We start from the raw sequence: 16,613 nt of genomic DNA on the forward strand, positions 1-16,613 counted from the left end.
GCACGTGGCTCGTGAGCCGCAGTTTGGCGACCACTGGTAGGGTGTGGCGAGGGGGGTGGTTGGAGGGGAGCAAGGGGGGAAAATGATGGACATCTGTAATATTGTGAAAAAATTTGTAAAGAAAGAAATTGAATAATTAATTACTACTTTTCCTAAACAGGAACCAGCAGTCTGATATAAATAATTGGCCCTAAAGCAGATGTAGTCTTTCACTAACTACTCTGATTACCAGGCAGGTGTGCTCTTTCAAATTTATGATGTGGAGTGCATCTTAACCAAGGATAAAACCTACTTGGCAAGTTTTAACTCACAGACATACCACTTGAACTCTGTGATGTTCCTCAGAGTGAAGTCACTTTTGATATCGATGCAATGGCAGTTCCAATGTCTTTCCTGTGGATAAGAAATACAGGAAAAGAGAACAAGATTATACTTGTTAATGAAAACCCCTAACCACAAGAACCGTTGAACAAGGAAGACAGTGAACATATGGGCCAAGAAGTTAGGAAGTAGAAAGCTGAAGAGAAGTAGCAGTGGGACAAGGTATCTTTCAAAAATTCACTTAAACTCTTTTTGTTGTTGTTTTTGTTTTTTGTGGGGTTTTTTTGTTTGTTTTCCTGTAAGGGGATTAAATATTCTTTTTTTATTGCTTAAAGTATTACAAAGAGTATTACATATGTCTCCTTTTTTTTCTCCCCTTGACCTTTCCCTGGCCTCCCCTATCCTCCAGTGTCTTGTGTCCATTGGTTATGCTTATATGCATGCATACAAGTCCTTCAGTTGATCTCTTACCGCCCACCCCTGCCAACCCTCCCCGCTTAAATGCTTTGCAATCAACATAAAGGCAATTGCCAAAGATGAAAAACTTCAGTTATGCTCAAGGGTAAACAGAAGATTCCTGACAACTGTAAAGAAATCATCACCTGGCTTGATAAGAATCAGAGAAGGAAGAATTTGATCATCAGCAGAAAGAACTGGAGAAAGTCTGCACCCCTATGATTCCCAAGCTGTCCGGGAGTACAGGAGGTAAGCCAGGGGGCTTCCCTAGTGATGGAGCTCCTCTCCTTGGTGGTTCCCTTCTGGGCCCACCATGAAGAGCTTGATTAAGGCAACCTGAACAAGCATTTAGTTCTTGTTCCATGCAAAACATTGGAAGATTCAAAGTGTAATTAATTCCATGGAAATTTTAAGGCTGAGCTGCTATAATAAGTAATTGGCAATACTTGAATGTGGAACAAGTGCACAGTAAATGGAAATAACCTTGCACTCTCTAGGCACTGCAGTGTAAAGGTAAAATGCAATGTCTTAAAATGTATTTGAAATTGGTGCGCGCACACACACACACATACACACACATGCACACACAACCACCACAGTGCAGACCACAAACTTTTATTGCATTCAGATACCATTTAGTTCTACAGGATACAGGCCAAAACTATAGAGGTATGTTTCCTGGACCTAAATAATGTTAATTATGGAAGTGGATGTTTGAGGGGACCCTTTGTACTGAGCACTAATTACCAAGTGACAGTGCTGTCTATGTTTTCTTTAATAAATTCATTTTGTAAGTACATATGATATATGAGGGCTCTAAAGTGTGGAACCCAAGGAAAGACCCATCTTTCCCAGATGTAGGTATTATTATTAAACCTATTTAACAGATGAAAAAACTGGGGCTTTAGTGTATCAGTCAGCATAAATGTAGGAAAATGAATACGCTCTAGAGTTCAAGCAGAACAGGATTCAATACACAAATTCTGAGTTCACAAAATGATAAGAAGACCTAGGGCAAGGAGGTAGAAAGCTACATTATCCATTACAACAGAAAAGGAGAACTTACAGATGGATGAAATTGGGCTTTGTTTGGGGAGAGTGGGGACAGGTATGTAGATCTGGTGTACAGGAAATGAATGTTTCCATTCAATGGCTTCTATTGGTCAATAAAATGAGGCAGCTGTGAAGACTAGCAGTGAGAAAGGAGGATTGAGAAGAAAGAAAGGGTGTGAAAGTGAATATGGAGCATGATCAGTGAAACTAGTGTGGTTGACATACAACTTTTCAATTGCTGATGTTAATCATTAATTTATAGTTAAACAATACACCTAGTTATAAGCTCTTTTGTTCTTGACAGTTACCAAGATACATATCTGGTTATCAGTTTTATATTATAAACTATAGGGAAGAAAGCCCTCATAATTTTTCTCTGTGAAGCTTAGAATTTGTTTAAATTCTACATATGACAACACTATATAGTCCAAGTCCAAAGTCCTTCTCAGTCCCATGAAGTCCCTCTCTTTTCAGCACCACTGTGCATCATTCCTCTAAACCAGCCCACCTCCAGCTCCCAGCTCTGAGCTCCTGAGAGAAACGTTTCTAACCAGAGCTACCTCAGATCAGGAGAGACCCAGCCCCACAGCAGAGGCAGAGGTAAGTCTGGAGTCCCTGCATATGGAGGGGGTCAGTCTCAAAGTTGGAGAAGGAGGCAGTTTGAAGAACGGACCAAGTTACTGTTCTGTGAAAGGTTCTCTTGCACAGAGGAGGTGTGGATGGAGAGAGCTGTACTTCTTGACAGGACAGTGGGATGAAAGAGGTCATGAGGAAGCAAAGGGATGGGAGGTAGGACAATATAGGTTAGAGTAAATTAATTATTAAAATTAAAAGGGGAGGGGGGCCTGTTTGCTAGGATTCAGAGGTGGGAAGTGCTTCCCAGCTGTTGGCATTCTATTGCTTAATCCATGACACCTAGGTCTGTGGTCTTCAAAATAAAGTGTACATACACATGAGGGTGTGAAAAGACTCTGCAAGCTACTCAGATAGGTGTAGTGTGAACAAGATGAATGTACCCTCAAGCCCCATATGGGCCTTTTAAAAACTGCTTGGAGAGGCTTGTTTTCCATTCCATCTCTCACAGTTTTCTTTTACTTTAAAAAGCAAGGGGTTGCCTTCCCTCCTCTCAGCATTCCATTTTACTCTTTTCTTTTCTTTCCCTTCCCTTTCTGAACAATCCAGTCTTAAATTGTTTGGGTAAGACAGAACAAAGCCAACATCTGTGCTGGCTGTGCAGTGGGGACAGGATGTAGAAGGGGAATTGAGGTGGCACATAACAAGGGGTCAGAGCCCAAGCAGTGAATGGATAGAAAATCATTGAGGCAGCCTGACATGGGGGAGATGAAAGTTCATGGGGGGAGAGAGTTCTTGGATGAGTGTCAGAGCCAGAGCCCAGTGAGAAATGTAGGACAAGCCAGAGCCCAAACAAGGTAAGGAGACATCCATGTTGAGGGAGTGCCCAGCATAGCGTTGGAGAAGGTTTAGAGGGGCATTCATGTAGAAGAAAGGGTAGAAATAGGTGAGAAATTGGCCTCACACAGAGAAGCTGAGATATATATGCTAGTATATCAAGAGCCAGGATTCTCACTTTCAGATAAGTAAGTTACAAATACAAAAGGGTGGGTGGGTACTAAAATGAAATCACTAGCTGGTGATTTCAGTGTAGCCTGAGGAAGTAGCCAGGTTGGACCAAGTGAAGTCCCTAAAGAAATTTACAAGAACATCTGACAGATCCAGCGAAGTATGATTGGCAGCTGGTTAAGTACTCTAAATCCCTGCTTTTAGAAAGTAAGGCCCCCTAACTAGAGTTGGGGTGCTACCACTTGACAGTAGTCTGAGAGACCCTCTAACTGCTACATCATCTTCCAACTCCTCCTGAGACTTTATAGAACAACTAGAGGCCTGATGCATGATTTTGTGCACAGGTGGGGTCCGGCGGCCGGCCTGCCCTGGTAAGGGCCGATCAGGGCCAGGCTGGCAGGGGGAGGGGGGAGAGGACGCAGGAGGTTGGCCAGCCAGCTCTGCCCCTGATCGGTGTAGAGGGGCCGATCAGGGGTGGGACTGGCCAGGGGAGGTTGGGGGAGGGGAGCCGATAGGGTCCCTGATCAGGCCGGTTGGCTGCTGTGGTGGGCATCATAGCGAACAGTTGTTCTGGTAGTTCTGGTCATTCTGCCGTTCCGGTTGCTTGCCTTTTATATATATATATGCGTTCCTTTTTTCAAAAACATCATGTGTGTATGGAAGAAATACAAAATAACTATTGGAAAAGTTGTATTGGGCATTTTAATTTTGCAGTGAATTTCTATGAAAGTATTTGGTTCAAAAATTAGCTATGTGAGGAGCTTTGCACTAACACCCTGGAACTCTTTGCTAAGATCCTCCCCACCTTTCTCTATCAGCTCTCTAAACAGCTTCTTAGGTCTCTGTATCCTTTCCACAGTGTCCCCTCTATGCCATTAGTAGGAAGCAGCCTCTGTTCTAGAGTATGCAGCAGATAAGTTTCTTTACCCTAAATGAGATAGTTGCCATGAAATTTTGTCCCTTACCTGTTATTTTCTACACTTTCATGAGATTTGGAAATAGGCGCTCACTTAGTTGAAGGCACCATGTACCAGTACAGATACCAGTAGGATTTCATGCTTCATCCTTAAGCTTGTCTTATAACAATTTTCCCACCACTTGAGTGCTTCAGATGGCTCTGCAAGATGAGCAGCAAATGGGAATAGCAACTTCTGTCTAACTCTGTTTGGTGAGAGCAACTACACACTCTGCTTGATCAACTGCCTAGAGTTAGTCTTCAGTCCACTGCACTGAATGCTGCTGCCCATCAGGAAAATGACCCCCTAGAGCAACAGAAACAGTTCAAAATGCAGGTGCTCAAGGAGCCCAAACGTGGCCCCACCTGTGGTGGATTGGAGGAACAAAGAGGCCAGGCAGGGGTTCCTGGTGGAGCTTAAAGAGCAACACCCAAACTCTGTCCTCACTTATATCAGATACTTTTTGTCAATTTGCAGTCGATATGTGCAAATTAACTGCAAAGGGATTATCTTAACATCGAATGCACATTCTACAAGATAAAACTCCTTATTTTGAAATATTGGATGAAAAACTTCAATTGGATTTTAAATCCATTAAATTTGTAAGTCAAAGAAAACAGTACTTATGTTCTTCAAATGCAATTTAAAAGAATTGCCCTTGCCTGTGTGGCTCAGTTGGTTGGATGTCATCCTGTGCACTGGCAGGTTGCTGGTTCGATTCTAGGTTGGGGAACATGCCCAGGTTGTGGGCTTGGTAGAGGGCATGTAGGAGGCAGACAATAATATTTCTCTTGTACATGGATGCTTCTTTCTCTCTTTGTCTCTCCCTAAAAATCAATAAAAATATTTTTTAAAAATAAAAGAATGGACCTGAAAAAGATTTTAAAATTTGTATTTATGAAAATACAAGTTTAGTTATGCAACTAAAATATCTCACAAACAGTGACTATGAAGAAATTTAAGACATCATTAATAATTATAATTGAATATTGATAATTATCTATAGTTATTTCAAGTATACAATCAGAAATCCAAAAGCTGTACTTATTCAAAATAATGAATACTTTTCAAAATATTTTAATGTGGCTAACACACCTTTGAAATAAGCCATACCACTCTCAAGAGAACACGTTATCTTGGTAGCTATCCTGCAATCCACTCCCCACCTTGCTTTTTTCCACCTCCATGAATCTTCCTTACTGTCCTGCCTCCTTAGTTTCAAATGCATAAAAGAAACTGAAAACTGTTATTCTAAGGATGATTTGAAATCTTTCTCCCTGATGAAGCATACTTCATCAGTTTGGCTCAAATTAACTCATATAAAAAAATTTTAATTATGATGTGTCTTGGTGTGGTCCTCTTTGGATTCCTTTTGTTTGGGGTTCTCTGCGCTTCCTGGACTTGTAAGTCTATTTCTTTCACCAGGTAGGGGAAGTTTTCTGTCTTTATTTCTTCAAATAGGTTTTCAATATCTTGCTCTCTCTCTTCTTCTGGCACCCCTATAATTCTGATGTTGGTATGCTTGAAGCTGTCCCAGAGGTTCCTTACACTATCTTCATATTTTTGGATTCTTTTTTTCATTTTGCTTTTCTGGTTGGGTGTTTTTTGCTTCTTCGTATTTCAAATCTTTGACTTGATTCTTGGGATCCTCTGGTCTGCTGTTGGGAGTCTGTATAATATTCTTTATTTCAGTCAGTGTATGCTTAATTTCTAGTTGGTTCTTTATCACAACATCGAGGGTCTCACTAGATTTCTTGAGGGTCTCATTGAGTTTATTGGCGGTTTCTAGAAAATTATTGAAAGACCTTAAAAGTGTGGTTTTGAACTCTATATCCAGTAGTTTGCTTTCCTCCATTTCTGTCATCTGTGTCCTGCTTCCTTTGTCTCGGCATTTTTTTATGCTTCACTGTGTCAATAGAGTGGCTTTCTTTGCTAAGTGTCCTATAGGGCCCAGTGGCTCAGCCTCCCCAATTACCTAAGGTAGACACTCTTGATGCACCCCCGTGTGGGCTTTGAGCACAGTCTTGTTGTCATTAAGCCTTGATTGTTGTGGGTAACACTGGGAGGATTTGACCTCCAGGCCAATTGGCTGTGAGAATCAGCTGTATCTAAGGTGGGAGAACTTCTGTGCTGAAGACACCCTTATGGAACAAGACTTGTTTCAGTGGGGCTTTGGTGCTCACTGAGTCTTCCCCCTGAGTGTGTCCCTTATGGATCTGAGTTGTAATTGGATGGTCCCACTGTGACCACTAGGTACACTGGCTCTTGGATATAAGGAGGTGCTAATCTAGCCTCTGCCTGAGGCTACCCAGCAGAAGTCAGCTGTAAAGCAATGCAAGTTGCCTTGGGGCTTTGGGGCAGCTGCAGTTTGTTAAGTAATTTTCAGATTACAAAGGGCCAGGCCTTTCATATGCAAAAGCCTCCGTGTATGGCTTGGGCGGGTCAGGGTCCCAGGGGATCAACAGGGTGGGCGGAGCGAGCAGTATGGCTGCTCTCAGTCCTGCCTTCAGAGGGAAAGCTGCCCTCGAGTTCCGACTGATGCCAGACAGTCCCATTTCTCCCGTATGAAGAGAGAATCTTAAAAGCAGCAAGAGGAAGAAAGTCAGTTACCTACAAGGGAGTACCCATAAGACTGTCAGCTGATTTCTCAACAGAAACTTTGCAGGCCAGAAGGGAGTGGCAAGAAATATTCAAAGTGAAGAATACCAAGAACCTACAACCAAGATTACTTTATCCAGCAAAGCTATCATTCAGAATTGAAGGTCAGATAAAGAGCTTCACAGACAAGAAAAAGCTAAAGGAGTTCATCACCACCAAACCAGTATTATATGAAATGCTGAAAGGTATCCTTTAAGAAGAGGAAGAAGAAAAAGGTAAAGATACAAATTATGAACAACAAACATGCATCTATCAACAAGTGAATCGAAGAATCAAGTGAATAAGTAATCTGATGTACAGAATGAACTGGTGATTATAATGAATCAGGGACATAGAAAGGGAATGGACTGACTATTCTTGGGGGGAAAAGGGGTGTAGGGGATGCGGGAAAAGACTGGAAAAAAATCGTACACCTATGGATGAGGACAGTGGGTGGGGAGTGAGGGCGGAGGGTGGGGTGGGAACTGGGTGGAGGGGAGTTATGGGGGAAAAAGAGGAACAAATGTAATAATCTGAACAATAAAGATTTAATTTAAAAAAATTTTAAAAAGCTATATTTATTGAAGCAAATTTAAAAATTATAAAAACAAGTTTTTGAGAAGCAAATGGCAGCCAAATAGATAGATGTGTCCTGTGCCTTCTCTTGGAGCAGATAGAAGAAACAACTAAATCAAATATCACCTTCCCAGAATTGATGAATTAGACAAGGCTGGTGAAAAAAATCTGAGCCAGAAAGGGCATAGGACATATGGTTTATTTGTTTGTTTTGTGGTGTTCTCTCTCTCTCTCTCTCTCTCTCTCTCTCTCTCTCTCTCTCTCTCTCATTGGCTGCTGTAGTGGGCATCATAGCGACCAGTTGTTCTGGTAGTTCTGGTCATTCTGTCGTTCCGGTTGCTTGTTATTCATATATATATGAAAGGCCATCATTCAAAATTGAAGGTGAAATTAGGAGCTTCACAGACCAAAAAAAAAAAAAGGTCAAGGGAGTTTATTACCACCAAGCCAGGCATGCAAGAAATGCTAAAAGGACTGCTGTAAAAAGAAGTAATAGAAAGGGCAGCAGGAACACAGGCATAAAGAATGAAAATGGCAAAAAATTGGAGGGAGAGACCAAGATGGCGGCGTAGGTAAACACCGGAGACCGCTGCCGCAAACAACCATTTCAAAAATACAACTAAAAGACGGAACGGACATCACCCAGAACCACAGGAAGGCTGGCTGAAGAGAGACTCTACAACTAGAAGGAAAGAGAACAGCAAATCGAGGCTCAGAGGCGGCGCAGTGTGGAAAATACAAAGGTACCGAGGTGCGCGCGCAAAGCGGGCTGGTGGCTGAGGGCGCGGTTGTCGTTTTCTGTCGGGAGTGAGTCTCAGACTCTGGGCTCCAGATCCGGGCGAGTCTCTAGGGACCCAGACTCAAACGGGAGAAGCGGGATTATCCAGCATCAGTTGGAACCTGAGGGCAGCTTTCTCTCCGAGGTTTGCAGCGGCTGCCGGGGTTCTGAGAAGCAGAGCCTCTGGGAACGGGACTGAGAGCGGCCATAACTGCTCCCTCCGCCCGCCCTGTTGATCCCGCCCTGCCCAAACCCTGCGCACAGCCATTTGCCGATCGCCTCAGGCAAAGGCTGGATTAGCGCCTCCCCAGAAGGCAGACGTTTTCCATACAGCTGATTCCTACAGCCAGTCGGCCTGGTGGTCAAATCCCTCTAGTGTTAACTACAACAATTAAGGCTTGGCTAGAACAAGACTGCGCACAGAGACCACAAGGGGGTGCACCAAGAAAGCATAAAAGATGTGGAGACAAAAAAACATGACAGAAATGGAGGATATGGAGCTAAGAATCGCAATTTTGAGGGCTTGCCATAAATTTGTGCAGAGCCTCACGAAAACTAATGAGACCCTCGATGCTACGATAAAGAAATTAGAAAGTAAGCATACAAGGACTGAAATAAAGAATATTATACCCAATAGCAGACCAGAGGAGCACAAGAATCAAACCAAAGATTCGACAAAAAACACCCAATTGGAAAAGCAAAATGAAAAAAGAATCCGAAAGTGTGAAGATAGTGTGAGGAGCCTCTGGGACAGCTTTAAGCGGACTAATATCAGAATTATTGGAGTGCCAGAAGATGAGAGACAGCAAGATATTGAAAACCTATTTCAAGAAATAATGGCAGAAAACTTCCCCCATCTGGAGAAAGAAATGGACTTACAGGTCCAAGAAGCGCAGAGAACCCCAAACAAAAGGAATCCAAAGAGGACCACACCAAGACACATCATCATTAAAATGCCAAGAGCAAAAGACAAAGAGAAAATCTTAAAAGCAGCAAGAGAAAGAGGCTCAATTACCTACAAGGGAATACCCATACGACTGTCAGCTGATTTCTCAACAGAAACTTTGCAGGCCAGAAGGGAATGGCAAGAAATATTCAAAGTGCTGAATACTAAGAACCTACAACCAAGATTACTTTATCCAGCAAAGCTATCATTCAGAATTGAAGGTCAGATAAAGAGCTTCACAGATAAGGAAAAGCTAAAGGAGTTCATCACCGCCAAACCAGTATTATATGAAATGCTGAAAGGTATCCTTTAAGAAGAGGAAGAAGAAGAAAAAGGTAAAGATACAAATTATGAACAACAAACATGCATCTATCAACAAATGAATCTAAGAATCAAGTGAATAAATAACCTGATGTACAGAATGAACTGGTGATTATAATAGAATCAGGGACATAGAAAGGGAATAGACTGACTATTCTTGGGGGGAAAAGGGGTGTGGGAGATGGCGGGAAGTGACTGGACAAAAATCATGCACCTATGGATGAACACAGTGGGTGGGGAGTGAGGGTGGAGGGTGGGGTGGGAGCTGGAAGGAGGGGAGTTATGGGGGGAAAAAAGAGGAACAAATGTAATAATCTGAACAATAAAGATTTAAAAAAAAAAATAAAAAAGAATGAAAATGGCAACAAACAAGTACCTAGCAATAATAACCTTCAACCTTCAATGGAATAAATGCCTCAGTCAAAAGATATAGGGTAACTTAATGGAAAATAAAATATGACTCACATATTTTCTGTCTACAAGAGACCCACCTGAGAACAAAGGACTCACATAGACTGATAGTGAAGGGATGGGGAAAATTTTTTTCAGGCAAATGGAAATGAAAAAAAAAAAAGCTGAGGTAGCAATACTTACATCTGACAAAATAGACCTCAAAGTAAATGCCATAACAAAAGATAAGGAGGGCCACTTCATAATACTAAAGGGAGCACTTCAACAAGAGGACCTAACTCTGGTAAACACATATGCACCCAAAACAGGTGCACCCAAATACATAAAAAAAACTTCTGGAGATAACAAGGGAGACATCAATAGCAATATAATCATAGTAGGGGACTTTAATACCCCATGGACATCACTGGATAAATCCTCTAGACAAAAAAAAATTAACAAAGAAACAACAATCCTAAATGACTCACTAGATCAGATGGAATTAATTGACGTTTTCAGAATATTTCACCTTAAAGCTACAGAATATACATTCTTTTCAAGTGCACACAGGACATTTTCAAAGGTAGACCACATATTGGGACACAGGCAAAGTCTCTTTAAGAAGATAGAAATCATATCAAGCATCTTCTCAGATCATAATGGCATAAAATTAGAAATCAACAATAAAAACAATGAAAAAAATCAAGCACTTGGAGGATAAATAGCATGCTATTAAACAATGTTTGGATTGCCAAAGAGATCAAAGGAGAAATAAAAAGCATCCTGGAAACAATTGATAATGAAAACACAACAATCCAAAAATCTATGGGACAGTGAAAGCAGTCCATAGCTCTATAGGACTACCTCAAAAAAACAGGAAAAAATGGTAATAAATTATCTAACCCTGCAACTTAAAGAATTAGAAAGAGAGCAACAAGAAAATCCCAGAGTAAGCAGAAGGAATGAAATAATAAAGATCAGAGCAGAAGTACACGACATACAGATCAAAAATAATAATAATAACAATAATAATACAAAAGATCAATAAAACCAAGAACTGGTTCTTGGAAAGGATAAACAAGATTTATGAACCTCTAGCCAAGCTCACCAAGATGCAAAGAGTGAGGACTCAAATAAACAAAATCAGAAATGAAAGTGGCGAAGTAACAACTGACCCCACAGACATACAAAGGATTGTAAAAAAAAAAAAAATACTAGGAACAACTCTACTCCAACAAACTGGACAACCGAGACAAAATGAATATATTCCTAGAAAAATACAAGCTTCCAAAACTCAATCAGTAAGAATAAAAAAAAAAACATGACTAGGCCAATAACTACCAATGAAATTGAAGCAGTAATCAAAATACTTCCAGCAAACAAAAGCCCTGATCTGGACGGCTTCATAGGGGAATTTTACCAAACATTCAAAGAAGAACTAAAACCTATCCTCCTCAGACTATTCCAAAAAATTCAAGAGGAGGGCACACTTCGAAGCTCTTTCTATGAAGCCAGCATTACCCTAATCCCGTGTTCGGCAAACTGTGGCTTGCGAGCCACATGCGGCACTTTGGCCCTTTGAGTGTGACTCTTCCACAAAATACCACAAAATACCACATGCGGGCATGCACATACAGTGTGATTGAAACATCGTGGCCCATGCACAGAAGTCGGTATTTTATGGAAGAGCCACACTCAAGGGGCCAAAGAGCCGCATGTGCCTTGAAAGCCGCAGTTTGCCAAGCCACAGTTTGCCGCACTGCCCTAATCCCAAAACCAAGTAAAGACACTACAAAAGAGAGTTACAGGCCAATATCTCTGATGAACATAAATGCTAAAATCCTCAACAAAATTCCAGCAAATTGGATCCAGCATTACATTAGAAAGATCATACACATAACCAAGTGGGACTTATTCCGGGAATGCAAGGATGGTACAATATTCACAAATCAATAAACGTTATAGATCACATATACAAATTGAGAGACAAAAAGCACATAATCATATCAATTGATGCAGAAAAGGCATTTGACAAAATCCAACACCCTTCCCTAAAGAAAACTCTCAGCAAAGTGGAAATAGAGGGATCACACCTCAACATAATAAAAGCCATATATGACAAACCTACAGCCAACATCATACTCAATGGGCAAAAACTAAAATCATTTCTGCTAAGAACAGGAACAAGACAGGGATGCCCCCTTTTACCACTCCTGTTTGACATAGTACTGGAAGTGCCAGCCATAGAAATCAGACAAGAAGAAAAAATAAAAGGCTTCCAAATTGGAAAAGAAGAAGTAAAACTGTCATTTTTTGCAGGTGACATGCTATGGTACATAGAAAACCCTGAAGACTCCAGCAAAAAACTACTAGACTTAATAAATGAATTTGGTAATGTAGCAGAATACAAAATTAAAACCCAGAAATCTATACCTTTTTAATATACTAATGATGAGCTCACAGAAAGAGAAACTAAAAAAAAAAAAAATCCCATTTACCATTGCACCAAAAAAATTAAGATACCTAGGAATAAACCTAACTAAAGACCTGTACTCAGAAAACTACAGAACATTGTAAAAAGAGATAGAGGAAGACATACACAAATGGAAGTATATACCATGTTCATGGATTGGTAGAATCAACATCATTTAAATGTCCATACTACCCAAAGCAATCTATAGATTCAATGCAATACCTATTAAAGTACCAACGGCATATTTTTCTCAGACCTAGAACAAACTCTCCAAAAATTCATATGGAATAAATAATTCTCCCCTTTAGCTGCAGCAATCCTGAAAAAGAAGAACAAAGTTGGAGGAATCACAATACCAGGTATCACAAGTGGCTATATTACAAAGCCACTGTTCTCAAAACTGCCTGTTTCTGGCACAAGAACAGACATATAAATCAATGGAACAGAACAGAGAACACAAAAGTTGACCCTAGCCATTATGCTCAATTAATATTTGACAAAGGAGGCAAGAGCATACAATGGAGTCAAGACAGTCTCTTCAATAAATGGTGTTGGAAAAATTGGACAGATAGATGCAAGAAAATGAAACTAGACCACCAACTTACACCATACACAAAAATAAACTCAAAATAGATGAAAGACTTAAACATAAGTCAGGAAACCATGAAAATATTAGAAGAATCCATAGGCAGCAAAATAGCAGACATCTCTCACAGCTATATCTTTACCCATACAGCTCCTCAGACAATAGAAACTAAGGAGAAAATAAACAAATGGGACTACATCAAAACAAAAAGCTTCTGCACAGCAAAAGAAACCATCAACAAAACAATAAGAAAGCCCACTGCATGGGAGAACATATTTGCCAATGTTCTATCTGACAAGGGTTTAATCTCCAAAATTTATAGGGAACTCATACAACTTAACAAAAGGAAGAAAAACAACCCAATCAAAAAATGGGGCACAAGATGGCAGCGCGCAGCAGGGTGGAGGCAGTACCTGGGCTCGCCTGAGGGTCCCCTTTCCAGCTCCCGCTCTGGGCGAGGAGTGCGGACCCGAGGACAGGGGCCGGGTGGGACAGGGCACCTGCGAAGCGGGACCACAAGCCCACGGCCGGCCCCAACCTCAGGGACCAGGGCGCTGCTGCCAGGTCTGCAATGCCAAGCCAGGCTCCTCCGCCAGCTCACCTAAACCAGGAGATGCCCGGCCTCTTCCCTCCCCGACAGCCCGCCGTCCATACCGGGCCTCCGGACCCGGTTCCCCGCACTGAGACCCTCACCCCCAACCCTTCTTCCGCAGACTCTTGATTCTTGCCCGGAGTTAACACTTTTCCTTCCCTTCCAGGTTAACCCCTGACCCCTCCCTCCCCTCACCCGGTAGCTGGGCTGTCTTGGCCCCGCCCTCCCAGGCCCCTCCACGGAGGCTGTGTACCTGGTGGTGAATGGGGTGGGCCTGGTGCTGGACGTGCTGACCTTGGCGTTGGACCTGAACTTCCTGCTGGTGTCCTCCCTCCTGGCCTCCGTGGCCTGGCTGCTGGCCTTCATCTACAACCTGCCCCACACTGTGCTGACCAGCCTGGTGCACCTGGGCCGCGGAGTCTTGCTGTCACTGCTGGCCTTGATGGAAGCTCTGATGCGGTTCACTTTCCGGGGCGCTCAGGCCCTGTGAACCCTGCTGTGCAGCTGCTGCTCTGGCCTGGAGAGCCTGAAGCTCCTGGGGCACCTGGCCGCACACGGGCCTTGAGGAGCCGGAACATCCTGCACCGGGGCATTCTCAATGTGGTCTCCAGTGGCCATGCTCTGCTGCACCAGGACTGTGACGTCCGTGCCATTGCCATGAGCCTGGTGGCCTACGTGATCAACAGCCTGGTCAACATCTGCCTCATTAGCACTCAGAACCTTTTCTCCCTGTTGCTGGCCCTATGGGATGCAGTGATGGGTCCACTGTGGAGGATGACGGACATTATGGAGGCCTTCAAGGCTTACATTTCCAGCAGTGCTGTGGCCATGGCCATCCTCCTCTGGACCCCATGCCAGCTAGCAATGGAGCTCCTGGCCTCGGCTGCCCAACTCGTGGCCAGCTTTGTGCTTGTCAATCTCACTGGCCTGGTGCTGTTGGCTTGCGTGCTGGCGGTGACGGTGACCGTGCTGCACCCAGACCTCATCATGAGGCTGGCCACCCAGGCCCTCAGTCAGCTCCATGCCCGGCCATCCTACCACAGGCTTCGAGAGGATGTTACGTGGCTGTCTTGCCTCGCACTGGGCTTGGGGGCTTGGCGCCGAGTCTGGAGCCGCAGCCTGCAGCTGGCAAGCTGGCTAAACTCGGGAGGGGCACCTGGGACTCCCCAGGGTGGCCCTAGTAGGGAGCCTGCAGCCAGGGCCTCACAACAGGACACTCTTCCTGAAGCAGGGCCCACATCAGAGACAGAAGAGGAAGAAGGTAGAATGGTCAGAGTGACTGCTGCCTGGGGCAGGGAGAGGCTCAATGAGGAGCCCCTAGTCAATCAAGACCCATGGAAGTTGCTGAAGGAGCAAGAGGAGTGGAAGAAGTGCGTCATCTGCCAGGACCAGAGCAAGACAGTGCTGCTGCTGCCCTGTCGGCACCTGTGCCTCTGCCAGGCCTGCAACGAAATCCTGATGTGCCACCCTGATGTCTACCACCCCAACTACCCACTCTGCCGCCAGGGCATTCGGAGGACCCTCAACGTCTACCTCTGAGAACTTCCTCCCTCCCTGCCCTCCTCCAGCTTCATGTGCCACATTAACACCTGACCTCTGGGTCATGGCCTGAATCACCTTTTGTTTAAATATATAAAATAAATATCAAAAATATAAGTCTTTGTTTTACTATGGTTGAAAATATCAAAAAATTTCTATATGTGACACAGCACCAGAGTTAAGTTAGGGTTTTTCAAAATGCTGGCACGCCGAGCTCAAAAGGTTCGCCATCACTGGTCTAGGACATTGAGATGGGACACCCTGGAAGGCAGTGACTTGGGTGGGGGCAGGATAGCAGCTTCTGTTTCCCAGTGGGTCCCTGCAATGCTGAGGGAGGCGTGTCACTGTCATGCCCTGAGACTGTTTGTTGTGGCCTCCCCTCCAGATGCCAGCCTCTGGGGCTCCTCCTCTGCTTCCGTTTTTTTTTGGTTGGAGATTTACAGGTCCTCTCCCTAGCTTCTGTAGCCACAACACATCAGTGTTATTTGGGTATTTTGGCAACTCAAGGGCCTTGGGATATTCTTGACCCTTTGCTTTTAGCCAGAACTCCTGTGCTGGGAAGGTCCTGGGAGTGGTTTTGCAGATGCTCTTAGAGCTACTACTTTTGCTTGCCATGATTTTCTGAAGCTCCCTCCCAACCTCATCCCAACAGCTGGGGTCAGAAGTTTATCCGTGTGTGTGTGTGTGTGTGTGTGTGTGTGTGTGTGTGTGTTTGTATACCTGCACCTGGCCTTGGGAACATGAACCCTCGCATCCCAGCTCCACTGGGAGCCTCCAGAGAGAGAACCAGATTTCTATTCCTTCCTTTCATTCCCCACATCACAAATGGGACTGCATCAAAATAAAAAAGCTTCTGCACACACAAAAAAACAAAACCCATCAAAAAAACAACAAGAAAGCCAGCTGCATGGGAGAACATATTTGGCAATGTTATCTCTAACAAGGGTTTAATTTCCAAAATTTATAGGGAAATCATACAACTTAACAAAAGGAAGATAAACAATCTAATAAAAAAATGGGCAAAGGACTTAAATAGGCACTTTTCAAAAGAGGACATATAGAAGGCCAAGAGACATTTGAAAACATACTCAAAGTCACTAATCATCTGAGATATGCAAATTAAAATGACAATGAGATACCATCTCACACCTGTCAGAATGGCTATCATCAACAAATCAACAAACGACAAGTGCTGGCTAGGATGTGGAGAAAAAGGAACCCACTGCTGATGGGAATGCAAACTGGTGCAGTCACTGTGGAAAACAGTATAGCATTTCCTCAAAAAATTAAAAATGGAACTCCCATTTGACCCAATAATCTCATTTCCAGGAAATATATCCTAAGAAATCAGAAACAACAGTCAGAAAGGATATATGTACCCAGATGTTCATAGCAGCACAATTTACAA

The 16,613-nt window shown here is 43.2% G+C and overlaps 2 protein-coding genes across 3 annotated transcripts in view; both read left to right on the top strand.

Annotated features, from left to right (window-relative positions):
• The first annotated feature begins 327 nt into the window (after positions 1-327).
• The window catches only part of LOC139017384 (putative selection and upkeep of intraepithelial T-cells protein 1 homolog), a 28,527-nt gene continuing 12,241 nt past the window's right edge, over positions 328-16,613 (top strand). Inside the window, exons 1-3 of one of the 2 annotated variants that reach the window (XM_070425714.1) lie at positions 328-543; positions 731-1,026; positions 2,305-2,430. The gene's annotated coding sequence lies outside the window, so the exon portion shown is untranslated. The remainder of the gene's footprint in view (positions 544-730; positions 1,027-2,304; positions 2,431-16,613) is intronic. The other variant, XM_070425715.1, reaches the window with a different exon arrangement.
• LOC139018456 (E3 ubiquitin-protein ligase RNF26-like) lies at positions 12,340-15,278 on the top strand. The gene is given in 4 exon segments (XM_070427047.1): positions 12,340-12,406; positions 12,797-12,847; positions 13,897-14,223; positions 14,226-15,278. Coding segments are annotated over 4 exon segments (1,425 nt in total). The 3' UTR covers positions 15,206-15,278.

The sequence above is a fragment of the Myotis yumanensis genome, unplaced genomic scaffold, assembly GCF_028538775.1.
Source record: "Myotis yumanensis isolate MYYU_CA2020_CCGP unplaced genomic scaffold, mMyoYum1.0.hap1 SCAF_10, whole genome shotgun sequence".
Classification (NCBI taxonomy): Eukaryota; Metazoa; Chordata; class Mammalia; order Chiroptera; family Vespertilionidae; genus Myotis; species Myotis yumanensis.